Source organism: Amblyraja radiata, chromosome 5 (assembly GCF_010909765.2).
Source record: "Amblyraja radiata isolate CabotCenter1 chromosome 5, sAmbRad1.1.pri, whole genome shotgun sequence".
NCBI lineage: Eukaryota > Metazoa > Chordata > Chondrichthyes > Rajiformes > Rajidae > Amblyraja > Amblyraja radiata.
In genome coordinates, this window is record NC_045960.1 from 94,857,950 (window position 1) to 94,880,328 (window position 22,379).

Genomic DNA, 22,379 nt, shown 5'->3' on the forward strand with positions numbered 1-22,379 from the left:
CTGTGTGGGGATGTTTTATGTTAAATTCTATCGTGTGTTGTGTCCTTTATTTTTATTGTATGGCTGTATGGGAATTTCATTTCACTGTGCCATCTGGCACATGTGACGAATAAATGTATCTTGGAAAGCCAAGGACAGGAAATGCTGTGTTTTGGAGTAAACAAATCGCAGTATTAAATTCCAAGATTTTGATTCAGTGACAATGTCAAACTGAATGGTATTTGCCATAAAATAACAATGAAAGCACTAGTTAATTTGGGTCTAGATTATTAAAAGACAAAACAGCCAATAATCAAGTTTGAAAATGAACTTAGATTTAATGTCATTGGAAATAAAATGAGACAATGAAAGTACTGACAAATTAAATGTTTATACAACAAGTATAATTTATAAATAATTCAATGCATAAATTAGGGGAAAAAATAGAAAGCTAATAACCTGCAGACTATATGCTTCTAAAAGATTTTCATGTAAATTACACCAAAATGATTTCTTCATATTTGGTCAAAGCTAAGCAGGAAGTTTTAAGGCACACTGTTAAAGACCATTTCCTAGGCTTCAGACATGGTCATTTAGCATGCATCCATCACTGATAGGGCCACTTCACTAGATAGAAACATGGGACCCACAATGGTACAGTCAACTCCCCTTTCGCAGTGTGGTACCGGATAGGGCACTATGTATAAAAGGTCTACCCTACACCCCCTGTGAGAACAGAATAGATTGTATAATATTACAGCCATCTGCAGCCACAGTGTGAGCACAGATTGTACTTTATAGTGTTAAAAGTCCAAAATCTAGTATCAGTGTGTCAGATGTCTAGACTGGAGAGAAACATGGGTCACAGATTTAGTCGTGTACCTTGGTGCATCTTTTCCCATTCTCAGTATAGAGCCTCACTGCTGGAAACATAACATGTAGCAATTTCCATGCTATTAGTCTTTAACTACTCTTTTCAAGCAAAATTTTGTAGTGAGAGCAGAGCCGTGGGAAAGTAGTGGATCCTAAAATCTTTTAATAAAGAACGTAAGGCACCTTTCCTAAAAAGGAGTACTAATAATGATAAAGACAGTGCACTGAAGAATGATGTCACGCACAAGACCCATATTACTGATATGATATTGATCACCCGATCCAATTGATTTTTAACTCTAGTGTTAGGTACTAAAGTCAATGTTCTATTCATTCACATGAAGGATTCAAATTACAACATTTAAAATAAATTAATACTTACAAAATATATTTTTCTGTAAGTTCATGAGAACCAAAATATGTAAGCATCAAGTAAAAGCTAAAATCCATCCCTGGGAATTAAACAATCAAGGGATTTTCCCTTAAAAAAAAAAAGAGATTTCCATTCATACATAGACCAGTTCTCGATTCTGGCTCCGCTTTCCTGATGCAGCATTTTCTTTGTTACTTTCTGTCTGATCCCCATTCGTTTCCAGACTATGATAATCACACTGCAATGGTTTAGGGTAGCTGTAAGGGTAGCCATTATCATCAAAAAATCTCCGGAATGTAAATTCGTAGAAGGCATGTTCTGGATGCTTTCCATTCTGATACCAGCCATTGAGCGTGTCATTAACATTTTCTCCGTCATTATCTTCACTCCACAATTTGTCAGGATCCACAGGATCAAAATTGGACGTATCTGTTGGGTGAGTTATCTTTGGAATGTACGGAGCTAACTGATGCCGGATGTCATTGGAGAAATTGATTTGCCTAAAAAACGGATGGGCTTTTATTTCATCTGTGCCGTTCATTCCAAGCCTGTCTTCAGGGCCTCGACAGAGCTTAATAATGAGATCAGATGCCTCGGGGCTAAGTTTAGCCTGGGGTGGGATGTGAAGTGTTGTCTGCCAATTTATGACCTTTGTGACAATAGACAATAATAAAAACCATAAGACTAACATTCCAAAAAAATTAACCTGCATTTAAATACATTTCACTAATGGACAAAGATATTCATAGAAACATAGAAAATAGGTGCATGAGTAGGCCATTCGGCCCTTCGAGCCTGCACCGCCATTCAATACGATCATGGCTGATCATCCAACTCAGTATCCCGTACCTGCCTTCTCTCCATACCCCCTTTAGCCACAAGGGCCACATCTAACACCCACCAATCCCTAGGGGGCGCTGCTCTGGCAGCAGCCATGTCATGCAGCTCGTCAGTTTTTCAATTTTTTTTTTTTTTTTTAGTATGTTTTAAAGTCTGTATTTAATGTTTCTTTGTGTGTTTTATGTGGGGGGTGGTGTGGGGGGGTAAGGGGGAAACCGCTTCGGTCGCTTCCTCCACGGAGAGGTGAGTTTTTCCAGGTCGCCTCCCCCGTGGCCTAACATCAAGGATCGACGCGGCCTTTCCCGGAGACGCGCCCGGGGCTTCAGCGGCAGGCACAGTGTGGACTCTCGGCGTGGAGCAGGTGAGCCCTCGCTGGAGGGGAGCGCTCCGTTTCGCTGGCCCGGGGCAGCCGGCAGCCTGAAGTCGCAGCCTGAAGCCGCAGTCTGCAGAGCTCCAGCTGGTGCGGCGTCTGGGGACCCGGGGGAAGAAGAAGCCATCACTGCCGGCCCGCGGCCAACTTCTACCGCGGGTCCGGCATGGACTTACCATCACCACTGGAGGGGAGCTTCGACCACCAGCCCTGCAGTCTACGGTGCTTCTGGCTGCGGCGGGCACTTTAAATCTTGACCGCCGGCCTGCGGCCTACACCATCTTAAAGCCGCGGTCTCCGGTGAGGAAGAGCCGATCCTGGACTGACTCTGGACTCTGGTCCTGACCACGGGGGGGAAATGGAGGAGGACTGACCAAATTTTGTGCCTTCCACCACAGTGATGAATGCTGTGGTGGATGTTTGTGTTACAGTTTTATTGTGGTTGTGTGTTCTTTATTATTGTATCGCTGCAGACAACCCAAATTTCCACCAGCCTGGCTGTGTGGCAATAAATTATATCTTATCTTATCTTATAAATATAGCAATGAACTGGCCTCAACTACCTTTTAACCATATAACAATTACAGCACGGAAACAGGCCATCTCGGCCCTACAAGTCCGTGCCGAACAATTATTTTCCCTTAGTCCCACCTGCCTGCACTCATACCATAACCCTCCATTCCATTCTCATCCATATGCCTATCCAATTTATTTTTAAAATGATACCAACGAACCTGCCTCCACCACTTCCACTGGAAGCTCATTCCACACCGCTACCACTCTCTGAGTAAAGAAGTTCCCCCTCATGTTACCCCTAAACTTCTGTTCCTTAATTCTGAAGTCATGTCCTCTTGTTTGAATCTACCCTATTCTCAAAGGGAAAAGCTTGTCCACATTAACTCTGTCTATCCCTCTCATCATTTTAAAGACCTCTATCAAGTCCCCCTTTAACCTTCTGCGCTCCAGAGAATAAAGACCTAACTTATTCAACCTTTCTCTGTAACTTAGTTGTTGAAACCCAGGCAACATTCTAGTAAATCTCCTCTGTACTCTCTCTATTTTGTTGACATCCTTCCTATAATTGGGTGACCAAAATTGTACACCATACTCCAGATTTGGTCTCACCAATGCCTTGTACAATTTTAACATTACATCCCAGCTTCTATACTCAATGCTCTGATTTATAAAGGCTAGCATACCAAAAGCTTTCTTTACCACCCTATCTATATGAGATTCCACCTTCAAGGAACTATGCACGGTTATTCCCAGATCCCTCTGTTCAACTGCATTCTTCAATTCCCTACCATTTACCATGTACGTCCTATTTTGATTTGTCCTGCCAAGGTGTAGCACCTCACATTTATCAGCATTAAACTCCATCTGCCATCTTTCAGCCCATTCTTCCAAATGGCCTAAATCACTCTGTAGACTTTGGAAATCCTCTTCATTATCCACAACACCCCCTATCCCACAACACCCCCTATCTTGGTATCATCTGCATACTTACTAATCCAATTTACCACACTTTCATCCAGATCATTGATGTACATGACAACAACAAAGGACCCAACACAGATCCCTGAGGCACCCCACTAGTCACCTGCCTCCAACCCGACAAACAGCCATCCACCATTACCCTCTGGCGTCTCCCATTCAGCCACTGTTGAATCCATTTTGCTACTCCTGCATTTATACCCAACAGTTGAACCTTCTTAACCAACCTTCCATGAGGAACCTTGTCAAAGGCCTTACTAAAGTCCATATAGACAACATCCACTGCTTTACCCTCGTCAATTTCCCTAGTAACCTCTTCAAAAAATTCAAGAAGATTAGTCAAACATGACCTTCCAGGCACAAATCCATGTTGACTGTTCCTAATCAGACCCTGTTTATCCAGATGCTTATATATATTATCTCTAAGTATCTTTTCCATTAATTTGCCCACCACTGAAGTCAAACTAACAGGTCTATAATTGCTAGGTTTACTCTTAGAACCCTTTTTAAACAATGGAACAACATGCGCAGTACGCCAATCCTCGGGGACTATTCCCGTTTCTAATGACATTTGAAATATTTTGTGGCAGAAAATTCCAGAGATTCACCGCTCTGAAAAATTTTTCCCCCATCTCGGTCCTAAAAGACTTCCCCCTTATCCTTAAACTGTGACCCCCTTGTTCTGGACTTCCCCAACATCGGGAACAATCTTCCTGCATCTAGCCTGTCCAACCCCTTAAGAATTTTGTACGTTTCTATAAGATCCCCCCTCAATCTTCTAAATTCTAGCGAGCACAAGCCGAGTCAGACTATCCAGTCTTTCTTCATATGAAAGTCCTGACATCCCAGGAATCAGTCTGGTGAATCTTCTCTGTACTCCCTCTATGGCAAGAATGTCTTTCCTCAGATTAGGAGACCAAAACTGTACGCAATACTCCAGGTGTGGTCTCACCAAGACCCTGTACAACTGCAGTAGAACCTCCCTGCTCCTATATTCAAATCCTTTTGCTATGAATGCTAACATACCATTCGCTTTCTTCACTGCCTGCTGCACCTGCATGCCTACTTTCAATGACTGGTGTACCATGACACCCATGTCTCGTTGCATCTCCCCTTTTCCTAATCGGCCACCATTCAGATAATAATATACTTTCCTGTTTTTGCCACCAAAGTGGATAACCTCACATTTATCCACATTATACTGCATCTGCCATGCATTTGCCCACTCACCCAACCTATCCAAGTCACCTTGCAGCCTCCTAGCATCCTCCTCACAGCTAACACTGCCCCCCAGCTTCGTGTCATCCGCAAACTTGGAGATGTTGCATTCAATTCCCTCGTCCAAATCATTAATATAATATTGTAAATAGCTGGGGTCCCAGCACCGAGCCTTGCGGTATCCCACTAGTCACTGCCTGCCATTCTGAAAAGGACCCGTTTACTCCTACTCTTTGCTTCCTGTCTGCCAGCCAGTTCTCTATCCACATCAATACTGAACCCCCAATACCGTGTGCTTTAAGTTTGTATACTAATCTCTTATGTGGGACCTTGTCGAAAGCCTTCTGAAAGTCCAGATATAGCACATCCACTGGCTCTCCCTTATCCACTCTACTAGTTACATCCTCGAAAAATTCTATAAGATTCGTCAGACATGATTTACCTTTCATAAATCCATGCTGACTTTGTCCAATGATTTCACCACTTTCCAAATGTGCTGTATTCCCATCTTTAATAACTGACTCTAGCAGTTTCCCCACTACCGATGTTAGACTAACTGGTCTGTAGTTCCCCGTTTTCTCTCTCCATCCCTTTTTAAAAAGTGGGGTTACATTAGCTACCCTCCAATCCTCAGGAACTACTCCAGAACCTAAAGAGTTTTGAAAAATTATCACTAATGCATCCACTATTTCTGGGGCTACTTCCTTAAGTACTCTGGGATGCAGCCTATCTGGCCCTGGGGATTTATCGGCTTTTAATCCATTCAATTTACCTAACACCACTTCCAGTCTAACCTGGATTTCACTCATTTCCTCCATCTCATTTGACCCCCGGTCCCCTGCTATTCAACACTGTTCAGCCTATGCAACCATTCACTTAGATCATGGCAATTTTAAAATAGCTTAGAAATCCATTGAATGCACTCTCATTCCAGCACCTGCACATTTTTGATATTTATTCTAGAACAGATAACCATTTTGTAGCTTATGTAGAGATAGAAGATAGATGAGAGGTTGATCATGGAGCAAATCAACTCCTACATCGACAAAAACCTGGACCCACTGCAGTTCGCGTACCGCCACAACAGATCAACGGTGGATGCGATCTCGCTGGCCCTCCACTCCGCACTGGACCACTTGGACAACAAAAACTCATATGTCAGGATGTTATTCATTGATTACAGCTCGGCATTTAACACAATCATCCCCTCCAAACTGGTTACCAAACTCGCAGAACTGGGTCTCTGCGCATCCCTCTGCAACTGGATCCTCGACTTCCTCGTCCACAGACCACAGTCTGTTCGTATTGGTGGAAATGTGTCAGCCTCAATAACAATCAGCACGGGAGCACCTCAAGGCTGCGTGCTCAGCCCCCTGCTGTACTCACTCTATACCCATGACTGCGTAGCGAACCACAGTGCGAACTCCATCATCAAGTTCGCTGACGACACCACTATTGTGGGGCGTATCACTGATGGGGATGAGTCAGAGTACAGAAGAGAGATCGAGCAACTGTCCATATGGTGCCAGCGCAATAACCTGGCCCTCAACACCAGCAAAACCAAGGAACTGATTGTGGACTTTGGAAGGAGTAGGAGGGGGACCCACAGCCCCATTTATATCAACGGGTCGATGGTTGAAAGGGTCAAGAGCTTCAAATTCCTGGGCGTGCACATCTCTGAAGATCTTTCCTGGTCCGAGAACACTAATGCAATCATCAAAAAAGCACATCAGCGCCTCTACTTCCTGAGAAGATTACGGAGAGTCGGATTGTCAAGGAAGACTCTCTCTAACTTCTACAGGTGCACAGTCGAGAGCATGCTGACCGGTTGCATCGTGGCTTGGTTCGGCAATTTGAGCGCCCTGGAAAGGAAAAGACTACAAAAAGTAGTAAACACTGCCCAGTCCATCATCGGCTCTGACCTTCCTTCCATCGAGGGGATCTATCGCAGTCGCTGCCTCAAAAAGGCTGGCAGTATCATGAAAGACCCACACCATCCTGGCCACACACTCATCTCCCTGCTACCTTCAGGTAGAAGGTACAGGAGCCTGAAGACTGCAACAACCAGGTTCAGGAATAGTTACTTCCCCTCAGCCATCAGGCTATTAAACCTGGCTCGGACAAAACTCTGATTATTACCAACCACTTTCTGTTATTTGCACTATCAGTTTATTTATTCATGTGTGTATATATTTATATCATGGTATATGGACACATTTATCTGTTTTGTAGTAAATGCCTACTATTTTCTGTGTGCTTAAGCAAAGCAAGAATTTCATTGTCCTATACAGGGACACATGACAATAAACTAACTTGAACTTGAACTTGAACTTGAAGCACAATGTGATGAACAATAAATTAATTACCTTAATCTGGGTTTCCAATGGAGTTTGTGCTAAAAAAGGAGGCTGCCCCACCAACATTTCATAAAGAATGACACCTACACTCCACCAATCACACAACTGGGTGTAACCTGCAAGACAGAAATTAATATAATTACAAATTAAATATTAACGGTTACCAAGATTTATTATTCTTAACATATGCTGAGTGTTTGGAGGCACTGGGCCTGTACTCACTGGAGTTTAGAAGGATGAGGGGGAACCTCATTGAAACATACCAAATAATGAAAAGCTTGGATAGAGTGGATGTAGAGAATATTTCTACCAGTGGGAGAGTAGGGCCAGAGGTCATTGCCTCAGAATTAAAGGACCTTTCGTTAGGAAGGAGATGAGGAATTTGTTTAGTCATAGGGTGGTGAATCTGTAGAATTCTTTGCCACAGAAGGTTGTGGAAGCCGTCAATGGATATTTTTAAGGCAGAGATAAATAGATTCTTGATTAGTATAGGTGTCAGGGGTTAAGGGGAGAAAACAGGAGAATGGTGTTCGGAGGGAGATAGATCAGACATGATTGAATGGCGGAGTAGACTTGATTGGCCGAATGACCTAATTCTGCTCCTATCCTTATGAGAGTTCCATTACCGACCCATAAAATCTGGTTTTGTTTTTGAGGTTAAGAATATCTTTGACAATCACATCTTAAAAGATTAGTTACAATTTTAAATTATAACACTTGATTCTGAACTCCTTTGGCTTAATTCCTAGTTTATACTGTTTAGAGATTTTGTTGGCCATTCTAAATAAACTATGATTGAAAACATGAACAATCTTTCATTTTGGATTTAAAATATTCAGTCCATTATTTCATTTGCACAAGATGCAGATATAATCTAATTTACTTCCATAGGTTTTGCCAGTTAAGGAAATGCAACGGGGGTGGGGGGGGAATGGAGACATGAAGAAAACAGAAACATTTGATATTCATAAGACCCAATGCTACTAAAGGGAATACAAGGGCCTTTGTATGAAAGCCCTAGTATTCAAGAGCGAGCTAGATAGGGCTCTTAAAGATAGCGGATTCAGGGGATATGGGGAGAAGGCAGGAATGGGGTACTGATTGGGGATGATCAGCCATGATCACATTGTATGGCGGTGCTGGCTCGAATGGCCTACTCCTGCACCTATTGTCTACTGAAACAAACAAAAACTGAAAGGAACCAATTCAAAGTAATATGAGCCTTGCCACAAATCCTAGTCTTGGAAAAACAGTACAAGCTTCACCTGTAATATCACTGCAAAAACCAAAACTGGCAGGGATAATGGAGATACCTTGGGAAGCTAAGAGACTGATAACATCTTATTTTTATTCAATTATCAATATCACATCATACATTTACATGGGATGCCATCCACCTAAACAAAAATCGCAAAGCCACATCAGAACTATTGTGATGTGATTGAGCGGCCAATATCGTAAGAGTTTGGAGGCAGATTCTGCAGGTTAGGGCTCAGGCAGTTACAGGCAACCAATAGTGAAACAATGAAAGATGATGCTGCACAAGAGGCTAGAATTAGAGAGCTCAAAGACCTCAGGGATTTGTAGATGTTGAGATAGTTACAGAGGTTAGCAGACAATGATGAATCTCTTTTTAAAAATCAATTCAGTGGTAAATTTTGAGCCAATTATAGTAATGATGGGTGATAGCAGTACAGAGCAGGGTAGGATGCATATAGTGTCATGACAATTCAGCAGTGGAGAGTAAAGGGGTTACTATAATGAGGAAAATAAAATTCTTACTCTCGGAATGCAATAAAGCTTACTTAAAGAGAACTTATTAACTTTACCTGTACGGAGCAATACTTCTGGTGCAATGTAATTTGGTGTGCCCACCAGGGAATGTGCCAAGCAACGCTGATGTTGCCGAGCTGCTCTTCGCTCCAGTGGCTTTAGTCTCTCTGCACACTTACAGCTCTTGGGATCACCCCATTCATTACTGAAATCCATACTGTCCTGCCGAGGATGGTCACCTGGGTATATTAAGGAAACCCATTAAAAATCAGACAAGGATAGCAATGAACAAGAGAACCAATATATTCTAGCACTAAATTACCCCCCTTTTGACTCCACCATTTCAGAGATATTGGATGATCTATGACATTCAATCATACAGTTAGTGGGAACACCTGAAAGAAAACCCATCCGAAGGGCCTGTTTCCATGCTGCATGATTCTAACATGATTACTAAGCACTCATCCTTGATCTGGAAACAGAGATTTTCTTTCAAATTGAAAATGATCACACTATCATCTATAAGCAAAAAAACAAATTAGGAGGAACTCAGCGAGAGGTAACATGGATGGAGGCAAATGGTCAACGACAACGTTTCAGGTCGTAACAATAATTCCCAGATTGAAACAGAAAATGTGCTGGGATAAGTACATCAAAGGTAGTGATGAAGAAGTTGAGCTACTGCAATTTCTTGCATTTCTTTAAAGAAATTACGAGTCAAAGCTTTTCCAGAGAAACCTACAGTTTGCTGGAGGACATCAACCGGTGTCTGGAGATGCAGAAAGAGAGGCTTGTCTTGTCTGGTTAATTTTACCAAAGAATAAGATGGTGCAATATGTTGATCTGTGTCCCATGTCCAAAGGACAAGAATCAAATGGAAAAAAAAGGTCAGTGGTCCCTAACTACAGCTTAGGAATGTTCCTATAACCAGTTGGCAGGCAAGTATGAATGCTATTGTGCCCATGCAACTGTTACACCATACCTGATAGCAAATTCTAAGCTTTAGAAAATATTGCATTTTTCTGTGAATGCTCCCACTGCAGTACAACGCATTTTACTATAGCTAATTAAAGATGGAACAGTTGATTCATATATAAACTCATTTTTATGATGGGTACCTGGATTGTACTCGTGGTTGTTCGAACTTTTGACAGCAAGAACATGATTTACTGCTATCAGAATGAAGTGACTCATAGCAGCTCTAGAGACAAATTTGTAAAAAGAAACTAACTTTCAGGACTTGTCTCCTTTTACATCATAGTCAGAGGAGCCACAGTTTATGACAAGTGATCAATGTCAAGTCACGTGACTCATTCTATATTCTCTCCACTCATTCTTTTCCAGTTCAATCCAAACTCAGTGATCCATTCAGTCCCAACAGATATGCAAAGCACAGGCATGGTGCTTTATTCAGACCAACCCCCCCCCCCACTGGCAGAGACCCGTGTGTTTACTCCAGAACTGATACACCTATATGTTGTTCGCCAAAAATTCCACTTGTCGTTACCGATTTGCATTGTAACATTAGTCAATCACCATACCTTGATGTTCAACGCATTGATAGATTTAATGCTGCCCAGTTCTGACCTACTTATAAAATCCCTTTCGGAAGCCTATTGGTCTAATTCTTAAATGTTTATGAATAAAAATGAGGTTGATTATCTGGTATATGACTATCATAATAAAATCACACGTTTCCCCTGTAAGAACTATTTAAAAGAAACCTAACAGGCCAACACTGTTGAAAAGATAAAGTTGACACCAAGATGAAGCATGCTCTCGTCACCGGTCTACAAACACCAAGACAATAACACCATGATACATGCAGTCTTTTGGATAATTGTGGAACATTTGATCACCATAATGAAGCACTGCTCGAGGATGGGACAGAAGATAAAGTACTCTACAAAGGTTTTCATATTAAAAAGTATGTTACACAATTTCATACAAAATTGCAGATTCCGGAATCTAATGCAAAAAACAAACTGCTGAAGGAACAGTTCGGGGAAAAGGAACCAGCCACGTTTTGGGTCGAGACCCTGCACCATGACTGAGTAGAGAGGGAAGATAGTTGGTTAAGGGGAGAGACAAGGATTGAGGAGGGATGAAGGATAGCAGTTGAGACAGTTACTTATTAAATATTTAGAGGGTAGCTAAAGAGACAAAGGCGAGGATTAGGTTACCTTGATTAATGTGAATCAGGTGGGAGGAGCTTCATGTTCTGCATAAATTCAGCATGATGTAGTTAAACAGAACAGTATGTGCACAGTTCCTTTTTTTTGTAAACGTCTCATTTTGGGATCATATAGACTTAAGTACTAAACACTGAGAAAATTGCAATTTAACCACATAACTGTGTTTAAGAAGGAACTGCAGATGCTGGAAAATCGAAGGTACACAAAAATGCTGGAGAAACTCAGCGGGTGCATCAGCATCTATGGAGCAAAGGAAATAGGCAAAGTTCTGAAGCAGGGTTTCGGCCCGAAACGTTGCCTAACATAACTACTCTGCCTAGCACCCAAAGGTTATACACTTCACCAGTCTCATTCCCCAATCTCTGCACTACCTCACAGCAGTAGAGGAGACAAGATGAGCAGCAGAGCAGGAAATGAAGAGAGAATTGTGAAATTACCCCCAGACCTGCTGGTCACAAAAGATCTACTTAGACTTAACAACTTTTGTCTGTACCTCACATAAATTTGCACATCTCCGTCAGGTCCCCCTCAGCCTCATCTACTCCAAGTAAAACAAACCTAGCCAATCCAGTCTCTCTTCATAACTTAAAGCATTCCACCCCAGGCATTATTCTAGTAAATCTGCTCTACACTCTACAGTGCAATCATGTCCTTTCCACTCTATGGCAACCAAAACAACATGCAAGATTTCAGCTGTGGCCTAAGTGGAGGATGATAAATGACAGAGTAAAGGACAGGGAGGAAGATTGGAGATAAGCTTGAAAGTGGAGGTACACGATAAAGACAAAAAAAGGGGAGAAGTACGTATGTTACAAATAGAACATTTTCTGTACATTTGTTGATTTTTCATAGCCAAATGGGGTTATTAATAAGAAATTATAAACTCTACTGTGTATATTCTAAAAATGCTGGGAATCATTACAGTGTAAGTTTTGGAATAAGTGTCACCATCAAAGTATTGGACATTATTTGAATATTCCTGGGTGTCACCCATAATGATCACATACTGGGCCATTACTGCTGGATTCATTAATCTCACTGTACCTGGGTATGCAGCCAGTTAATTACAATGGGGTAAGGGAAAGTCATTGATTGATTACTATTATTCTTGGTGCCTCCACGTAAAGATGACTCAATCTGGCAAAATTAAGAATCTCTCCTGAGGACTTGGGTTTGACCTTTTTCTACTACTATGCAAAATTCCATTATGATGCCTACTGTTGGTGATGAAGAGGTAGAGATTCTGTAACTTGTCATCTAGATTAACAAATTTCCAACTGTAATGTTTTTTCAAGTTATAATCAGATTGAATAGATCAGTGATTATCTTTTCCTAATTGCAGCAGAATTTCCTAAACACATGTAAATAAATATCACTTACCGCTTTGGTAATATTTGGAATCATGGGTCCATCGGAAACCTGTGCACAGCCCAAAGTCAGTCAGTTTTATGTGGCCATCTCGATCAATCAGGATGTTATCTGGCTTAATGTCCCTGTGAATGAAGCCCATTTTGTGGACACTTTCCACAGCACAGGTCAGTTCAGCAATGTAGAATTGTGCTAAAGGTTCTGGGAAAATGCCCATTCTTATAAGGAGGCTCATCATGTCTCCTCCTGGAATGTAGTCCATCACAAAGTAAAGGTTGTCTCGATCCTGGAATGAATAATAGAGTCGAACCACCCACTCATTATCAGCTTCTGCCAAGATGTCCCGCTCAGCTTTCACATGAGCAACTTGATTTCGCAGCAACACATCTTTCTTCCTCAGCGTCTTCATTGCATACAACGCATTGGTATCTACTTTCCGAGCTAGACAGACTTCTCCAAACGCACCTATCCCCAAGGTCTTGATCTTTACAAACATGGACTTATCCATCTTCGCCCTTTTTAAGCGAATATAATTAGACTCTTTCTGGCACAACATCTTGCGCATCTGGTCTTGGGCATCTTTTGACAATCCAACCTATAATTGAATAAAGCAAAGGCAAACATTTTTTTTTACAACAAAACCTTTTGGTTGCAATCACTGATTGCAGAGAATAATTAGGACAGAAAAGCAATATTAAATGAAAATGTAACAAGAAAAATGCAGATCTGAAATGAAAACAGAAATGGTGTAAATACTCAGCATTTGTGGAATGAGAAACAAAAGTTAATTTTCCAGGTCTGAGATCTTCTGTAGGGTCTGAGTGTTTCTAGCCATACAACCAATAATAAATATCTCCTGATTAACAATGTGCTATGTTATACACATCAAGCCACGACTGAGAATAGTCTTTAAGTCAAGTAAGATTGGGAGTGGGTGGTAACACAAAGTGTGTTTGGATGTATTTCATTCATAATTTAACATTAATTTTGTCCTTATTTTTACAGTTTACTATAAATGCTTTTGTCCATATGTTAATCTACAGGAACTTTCCCGTAACACATCACAATCCCACTGCTGTCTGGGGGAGCTTTCTGTTTGTACATGAACTACTGCAATTCCTACAATGATGTAACTACACTTCTTAACGATTACGTTTCTTGAGAAGTTCTCTTTTAGAGCATAAACCAGAGATGGGACTATTAACTGTATGGTCAGAGAAAGTTTTTTTGCAATTATTTTCGTTTGATTTGTCAGGAAATACCAAATAGTCAATCAACATCCTCCACCCAATAACATAAACTTCATAGAACATGGGATAAGATCGGAGAACCCAGTAACCCAGTAACAATATGCATTTACAGAAATAGTACATCTAGGAAGCATATATTCTTATGAGATCCGGAAGTGGCGGCGCTGGGAACAGCTGCGGCTCGCCTGCAGTCCGTTTGTCTTTACTTTTTTTGTGTTGTTTTTTTTTGTTTTGTCTAGTTGCGTTTTTGGTTTTTAGGTTGTGTTTATGTGGGGGGGGGGGGTTGAAACGGGGTTTGCTGTCTCTCCCTTGGGGGGAATACGACTTTTTCGTCGTATCCCCCCTCTCTGCCTCCGTCTGCGCTGAGGCCTAATGGCGGAGCTGGCGACCTCGGGACTCCGGAGGCAGCCTGTCAGGACTCGCCCTGGGTTCGCTCCCGTGAGGGCGGCCCAGCTCGGGGCTGGAACTGCGCTCCCGTGAGGACGGCCTGGCGAGGGGCCGAGACTCTCCCGTGAGGGGCTGTGGCACTCCCGTCGGAGTGGCCCAGCCCGAGGGAGGAACGGCACTCCCGTCGGAGTGGCCCAGCCCAAGGGAGGAACGGCACTCCCGTCGGATTGGCCCAGCCCGAGGAGGAACGGCACTCCCGTCGGAGTGGCCCAGCTCGAGGGAGGAACGGCGCTCCCGTCGGAGTGGCCCAGCCCGAGGGAGGAACGGCACTCACGTGAGGGCGATCCTCCGGATCGGGGCTGGAACGGTGCTCCGGTGGCTGGGACGGCGTTCTGGCGGCGGTGACCCGAGTCCTGGGTTCAGCCGCGGGCCAGCGGCTGCGTACGCTGGACTGGAGGGTGGCAGCTTCGACCACCCCGGGCCGCGGTGTTTGAACCGGCCCGTTCGCGGGGTTCGGTGAGGCGCGGGACTGTTGAGCCATCGCCCGGTGGGGAATCGCCTCAGCGCAGAGGGAGAAGAGGAGGGAAGAGACAGTAACCCTAAGATTTTTTGCCTCCACCACAGTGAGGAGGTGCTTGGAGGATACACTGTGGTGGACGTTAATTTGTGTTTACTGTTGTTTATTATTGTATGATTGTATGTATGACTGCAGGCACGAAATTTCGTTCAGACCGTAAGGTCTGAATGACAATAAAGGCATTCAATTCAATTCAATTCAAAGGGTAGATGCAGAATGTTTCCTGTGACGAGGGTGTCTAGAAACAGGAATCACTAAAATAAGGTGACAACCATTCAGGAATAAGATGAGCGTAGGCAAATTACCTCTTGTAACTTTCTATCCCAGAGGGTTATGGAAGCTGAATAATTGAGTAATCAAGACAGAGTTTCATAAATTCTTAGATATTAAGGGAATCGAGGGATATCAAGATGCTTCAAGAAATTAGCACTAAAATAAAAGATCAGACCTGGTCTTATTGAATGGTGGAGCAGGCACAAAGAGCTAGATGATTTATTCCTGCTACTCAGGCTCAGGCTAACATCAATGAATCTCACAGTACAAGATTTTGTAATTTGAGGGGTCATGTTTATACTGACACTTCCTGGGAAAAAAAATGTCCATTGCTCTTAGCTCCTCAGTTAATTCATCAGTCTGAAGAAGGGTCTCGACCTGAAACGTCACCTATTCCTTCTCTCCAGAGATGCTGCCTGGCCCACTGAGTTACTCCAGCTTTTTGTGTCCTCACCTTGCAGGTTTGTCTTTTTATATCCTTGTTAAGTTACTAAGGAACTTACTTCCACCATTTTTTTCAGTCTGTGCATAACAGAGTAACACTGTTGAGTATTCATTACTTCCCAGATAATTTGCCTGAATTCCTTTCACTAAATTAATGGTCATTTTCTTGTGAAAGCAAATACATTCTGATCTTAGAAGCAAAGTGGATATAGGCTTAAGTTGTTTTCCTATAGCCCCACACATAATCTTGGAAAACACCAGCAGGCCAGACAGCAACTGTGGAAAGAGAAAAAGCTAATGCTTTCGGTTGAAGACCCTTTGTCAAAACTGGAGAAGAGAGAAAACAACTTAATTTTAAGTTGCAGAGAAGGTGGGGGAGAGATGGATAGAACAAAGCTCTATCTAATCTCTGACATGAGACATTGTAATGGGCACTGAAATCTCTCTCCCACTTACATCCTTACTAGTCTCAGTGTTTCTCACAACCATCATTCAACCTGGAGGAGTACTGGTTCATGAGATGGAGGAAACGGGTCTCTTATTTGACACTACATGAAATCTGATGTCAATTTTGAAGACTACCAGGGTCAGTCCTGCCCACCTATATGTCACTGTGCCAAAACAACTCTGGTGGGTCAAACCAGCTGATGTATTTTTGAGCTTTGCATGGAGCAATAAATCCAGGACCAATTGATCACCAAGATGCAGGGTGATCAATTTTGTTTGGATTATGGTCCAATATAGTAGTTTTAATACAACAATAGCTTTCAGAGGACAAACAAATGTCAAGTACATTGTTTACAGTCTGGAGTCAGATAAAGGCTGGAAAAGCACATTTTCTCTTTGAGGGATATTAATTAACCAGGTTATTTGTTTTACAATAGTTTTATAGTTTCAGGATCATGTTGCTAAAGCTTGATTTTTTTTAAATCATTTCAGGTCATTTAATTAACTCAATTTAAATATCCCTGCAGCCATGGTGTAATCTGAATTTGTATCACTGTGGTGCGAATCTAGATCTCCAGTTTACTAGCCCGACAACTGACACATGGTCGTGAATAATTGTGACTGTGAATGCAGAGATCCAGTTCCTGCAAAAACAGCGTTTCCGGTTAGCCCCATTGTTTCAACACAGAAGTGGGAAATGTTTAACATTCCACATTCAAATCCATTAAAGGAAGACAGGAATGGATTTATAGTTACAGATATCCTTCCTTGTGTGTCATGTACTCCAAAAAGAAAAACATGTACTCTGGCAAGTTTATTTCCCTTGCACCTTTGTGTAAAATAAAATGATAAAAAGAATGAACTACATTTACAAAGCATTTCACAAAACATCAGGATATATTCCAAAGCATTTTACAGCCACAAAATAAATTTGCAGTCACTGTTGTAGAAAATGTTATGATCGGGTTCCACAAGCAATAATTAAATAGCAATCAGATAACCAGTTATAATTTCATATCAGAACACTATGAATAAACTCCGCTGTTCTTCTTCAAGCAGTATCTGGGAATGTTTAGATCCACCATAGACCAAATCAATTTATCCGCCCATCAGAAGGTGACAGCTAGAATTCTCTCCTCAGATCTCTGCTGTGGAACTTATATGTATAAACATTTTAGTTTCTTACTGGTTTCTCAGACCTGGGACTAATTAGCTTTTATCGGTCAATGTTTGCGATTGGGTCAATGCTTTACTAAAGCTGGAAAAAAAATAACATGAATGAGTAAGCAACACAGCTGCTTCACCAGGAGATTGGCTACAAATCAATGTCCTGCCAGGACATTGGCTACAAATGAAATAAGTTTTATGCTGACATCAGAAAGAGTACATTGCTTACCCTCGACATTTCGTTCTCGAGTTGTTTTTTGCGATGCAACCTTTGCTGATGAGACTTGAGCACATTCTCCACATGTTGTTCCATAAAGAATTTGAATGCCTGCGAGGAGTAGAGCTGAATTTGTGACTCTCTACGCTCCTCATCCTTTTTGTTTTTCCGCACAGGGACAGGCGACGTTGTAATCTGTTTCTTTTCTTTCTCCGTAGCATCAAGCCGTTCCCCATATTCAATTACCTTCTCAGGCTCATCCTCTTCTAAACTATGCGAAAATAAAGTGGAAGGTTTTGCTGTCTGCTCATTGCTGACTTTAGCTATGGAATCATAAGGTGGTGCAGGCTGATTCTGCTGAAGCAAGTGCTTTGGATATGGTGGAGGTGGAGGCTGATAACTTGGAGCTTCACCCAAACTAGAACCCTCGGGAACAGGAGCAGCCTGCTGCATCCAGGGAGGGTGAGTGGGGGCAAGTGCAGTCTGCAGTTCAGGTTTCTGTACTCGAGTGCTTTTCACAGGCTGCAGAATGGGTGCAGGCGTAATGGCAGTAACAGTGGTAGCAGATTGTTGTGAGTTGGAATGAGCCTGTCGGCTGGATAAAAGGTGATTATTGAACGAATTGGATCTTACAGGTGCATTCATATTTTGGGGAGGATGCCAGTTAGTCGCCTCTGGAGTGCAAGCCACAGACTGGGGCTGAGTTGGAGGCGGCTGTGGCCAAGAAGATGCCATCCCAGCCACGCTGATGTTATAAAGATCCAGGTTCTGGCTGTTTCTGTTTGGCACCATGACAGACTGCGAAACGTTCCCATTCAAGTTACTGCTGTAGGTGGAAGCAGCAGCCCCTCCTGCTTGCATTTGTAAGGCACTTGGGCTTTGCCGACTAGCCTGAGAGTGAGGGTAAGGAGGTGGCTGACGGCTCACTGGATTCCCACCCATCACATTTTGATGAGGCACAAAGTGTCCACCCATGGGTCCATCTGCCTGTGCAGATCCATTCTGATGTCCCGTTCTGCCTGTAGTGTAATTGTATTTAGTAGAGGTGGTATTTTGCATAATTATAGGTTGTCTACCAAGTGGAATGGGACTTATTCCTCGCTGGCCTTGGGGTGGCGGATTCATCATAGAGGCAGCACCATGGTTGGAGGGTGGGAATCCGTCCTGCCAGGCTCCTTGCGGCACTGGGGATATTCGCGTGATCATGTACTCCATGTTTCCAGAGAACCGTTTTGGTTGCTGGCTCCCCTCCCATGAGGCTGGAGGGGGAGTGGTGCCACGTGGGGGAGGAGTCTGCCCTCTAGGGGGAGGTGGAGGTGGAGTTACACTTCTCACTGGAAGTGGTGGGGGATTCACTCTCTGAGAGTTCACTGCTCCCAAAGACCCCTGTCCATTCCCAGGGTGACTCTGGGTATACGCAGTCATTCCAGAACTTGAAGACAGTGGCCGACCCATTTCTAACTGAGAGATAGGGCTTTCTGCACGATATCCCATGCCCTCCATCAATGATGGACCATGGCGCTGTGCAACCAACGATTCTTTTGAACCCTTCCAACTTGGTCTCCTATTTACTGTTTGCTGAACCGCATTGGATCCTGTTAGGAAATATGACAGAAACATAAAACAATAGAAAAGTAAAGTACTTTCAGTAATTTAGATATAGCAATAATTGTTATTATTTCTCAATTTAACTTAAAAGACAGAAAATATCTTTGACTGTTCCAGCAGATTCAGTAGCTGAATACTGGTAACATTCTTTAAACTAGATTGATTGCTCTTCATAATACGTTTTCCTGGTCTCTGATAATTTGATGTTCATGTAGTATATGTGCAGTTGAAGCACAGGAATATCACAAATATATTAAATGATTAAAAAATAAGTAACTAGCTGTTGTGCACACTATGTAGCACTGAAGCTAAACTACAGCTGACAATTCGCTCAAAGCCGCAGTGATCCGTACATCTGTAGCCAAACAAACGCACCATTCTTACAATAGCCTGCGAGATTAAATAAAACAGGAATGCATTAAATATCCCTACAACAGAAATGAAATTTTAACAAGCCCTAATCAGAGCAACCACTTAAAATAACCCAAAACTAGACGCATATAAATGAATTATGTGGCTGCAACAGAAACAACAGCCCAGACTGTGAACAATAGAAAGAGACTTGAATGATATCTTAGCACTTAGGGGTCATCTAAGACTTCAGCGATGCATACCTGATGCCTTCATGCTTGCATTCACTGGTCTTGCAGCTGCAGCGACCATCTGCTCTCGCCTGGTATCCTGGTAACTCATCTTACTTATGTATTCAATAGCAGCCTCTATACTACGACTGTTGGTCTGCTTGAGAGCTCGCACTACCATGTCCTACAAAGGATCAAATGCAGATACTAAAATACATACTTCATCTTAAGCAGCATCATATTTTCTACAATCATAAAATCACAAATTTTCACATCAGTTATTTTAACATTTAACACATTTAGCAGCAGGCTCCAGGGATAAAATAATAAGTATGTGTACACAAAAGTGACTGTCACATTCAACTCAGGGTCTCACTCAAGGCATCATTTTGTTTTCATTTATACGCAAGTGGAATTTGCCTTCCCATCCTTTATTATATATTGGAACACTCACAGTATCTTCAAAGCAACATGACCACATTTTGCTACAAAAATTTTTTATTTGTGCATTATAAGTGAAACTATCAGAAGATCACGCACAATTACAATGCCTATCTAGCTTTATTAAGTTTACATATATCATCTTTGCTTTGAAATTAAAAGAGCACCCAACCTACTCATTCATAAAAATCTAAAATACCATTGGTGGCTTATGTTTTTGCCACTTCCTTATCCTGACAGCATTCCAAGTAATATCACGGTTTAAAAATTGCTTCTCGTGTTCAGCCTGGAACTTTTACCAGTTTATATCTGGATCCACTTGCCTTTGAAATATTGCTCAAGATTAATCCTCTTTATTCCATTCAGTATGCTATGCAAATAAATGAGCTATATACAAAGATACTTCATATAAGCTGAAGTTTCTTTTTCACATAACCAATTGTTGGAATATAGATCAACTTCACTGCCCTTCTCTGCATTGTTTCTAGCTCTCAAACCTCACTCTTCTGCTTCAGTGACCAGAAGTGGACACACAAATGCAAGTTGTAACCTGAACAGCCTACTGAATTAACTCTGATAAACTCAGTTGTGTGATACTGGTCTAACTGCAAATTATGAATGTTTCATTTACAATTCTTTTGCAATAGCATATTTAGGGGTGTGTGTTCTGATTTACTTTTTTTTTGCTATACTATGTAGCGTACTATTCTCTGCCCATTGAAATACACTGATAAAATAATATATACTCTCTTGATGACATGTTTTCCAGGAACACATCATTTTTGCAAATCGAGGAACAACTGTATATGCCACCAATTTGGCAATGCAGTTCAGAATTTAATTTGATTCCTTACATTTCTGTCCACATAATGCCCAAGATCCTATTGGATGCTGAAAGTGTTTTGATACATTCTAAAGATCATGCAATCTTATGTAAATTTAGTTTTTTTTTTCCATTAGTTAACTGCAGCTCTGGTTTTGACTATACATAGTCTATGCTGAATTTAGCATCATTCCCAGGTCTCTTGCAACTTTAAAAACTTTCCAGATAATCTTTTTCAAATGTAAATATTTTCTCATCCCAGAACTGAGTCTCACTTGCTTTGGTTCTGAACATTGCAACTGTCACTTTGACCAACTTGGGTTGCTCAATCCAGCCTATTTGGCCAGATGAGAAACCCAGAAACAAATTTCTGAACCACTTATTTTCCACCAAGGAATCTGAGGGTTGTGTGGCAACCATTATTTGTAGAAATATGAAAACATTTCTGGAAGATGATTTTTAAAAATATAGGACATTCCAACTTCCCAATTCTGTCACCGCTTAGTCAATGCAGATTATCAAAAAGGGGAGCTACTTTCAAAGTTAGGACCTTTTAAATCAAAAACAAAGTTCTACTGCCAAGCAATAGATTATTGATAAGATCACTCTTTCAGTGTGAAACTCTCTACAGTACAAATCAATACCGTTTATTGTCATTTGAATCTCAAATGAAGTTCAAACAAAATTTGGTTTCTGCAGAAATTTGGTTCTGCACCATTAGTGGAACTAGGACATAGAGCCACTGGAGAAAGCGCAACAATGATCCATAAGATTGGAGCCATAAATACAAAGAATTGAAAAAAGAAAGCTGAGGCTGGCTGGTAGAGTTCTTTAAAGTTAGCATGTAGGTTTTTGATAGTCGAGATAGAGTAAGTGTTTCTTTGTGCAGAGATGAGAAATGCTAGTGACTGTCATTATAATTATAAAGAAATCAAAAGAATTCATAAAACCTTCAGTACCCATAAAGTAGCGAAAGTGCGGAATCTGCTATTACAGGAGTGGTTGAGGGGAAAAGGGAGTAGTTTCTGGGATATCTATACAAAAATATCTTTGCTGGGGATGAATATTAAGTATTTAAAGTAACAATTATTAAAGAAAAAATATTTGGGGAAAACATTACATGCTGGAAATAACTATATCAATAAGATAGGAAAGGAAAAATAGCCTGGGAAATGAAATAAATTATTACATGGAAACTTGAGGATACAGATTAGACATAATCCTAAAAAAAATGTGTTGCAGCCAAAGTCCTTGGTTTATTCCGAAATTAAAGAAACACTGTAAAAAGAAATGAAAAAATATCTTACAAATTTTGCGGATGGGA

The 22,379-nt window shown here is 41.6% G+C and overlaps 1 protein-coding gene across 2 annotated transcripts in view; it reads right to left on the reverse strand.

Moving 5' to 3' along the window:
* Positions 1-292: 292 nt before the first annotated feature.
* lats1 (large tumor suppressor kinase 1) overlaps positions 293-22,379 on the reverse strand; it is a 29,274-nt gene continuing 7,187 nt past the window's right edge. For both annotated transcript variants that reach the window (XM_033021841.1, XM_033021840.1), the window contains exons 3-8: positions 19,825-19,975; positions 17,615-19,197; positions 12,853-13,435; positions 9,334-9,516; positions 7,514-7,620; positions 293-1,874 (exon numbers count right to left, since the gene is read on the reverse strand). In XM_033021841.1, the coding sequence (XP_032877732.1) occupies positions 1,359-1,874; positions 7,514-7,620; positions 9,334-9,516; positions 12,853-13,435; positions 17,615-19,197; positions 19,825-19,975 (3,123 nt within the window). In that variant the 3' untranslated portion in view covers positions 293-1,358. The remainder of the gene's footprint in view (positions 1,875-7,513; positions 7,621-9,333; positions 9,517-12,852; positions 13,436-17,614; positions 19,198-19,824; positions 19,976-22,379) is intronic.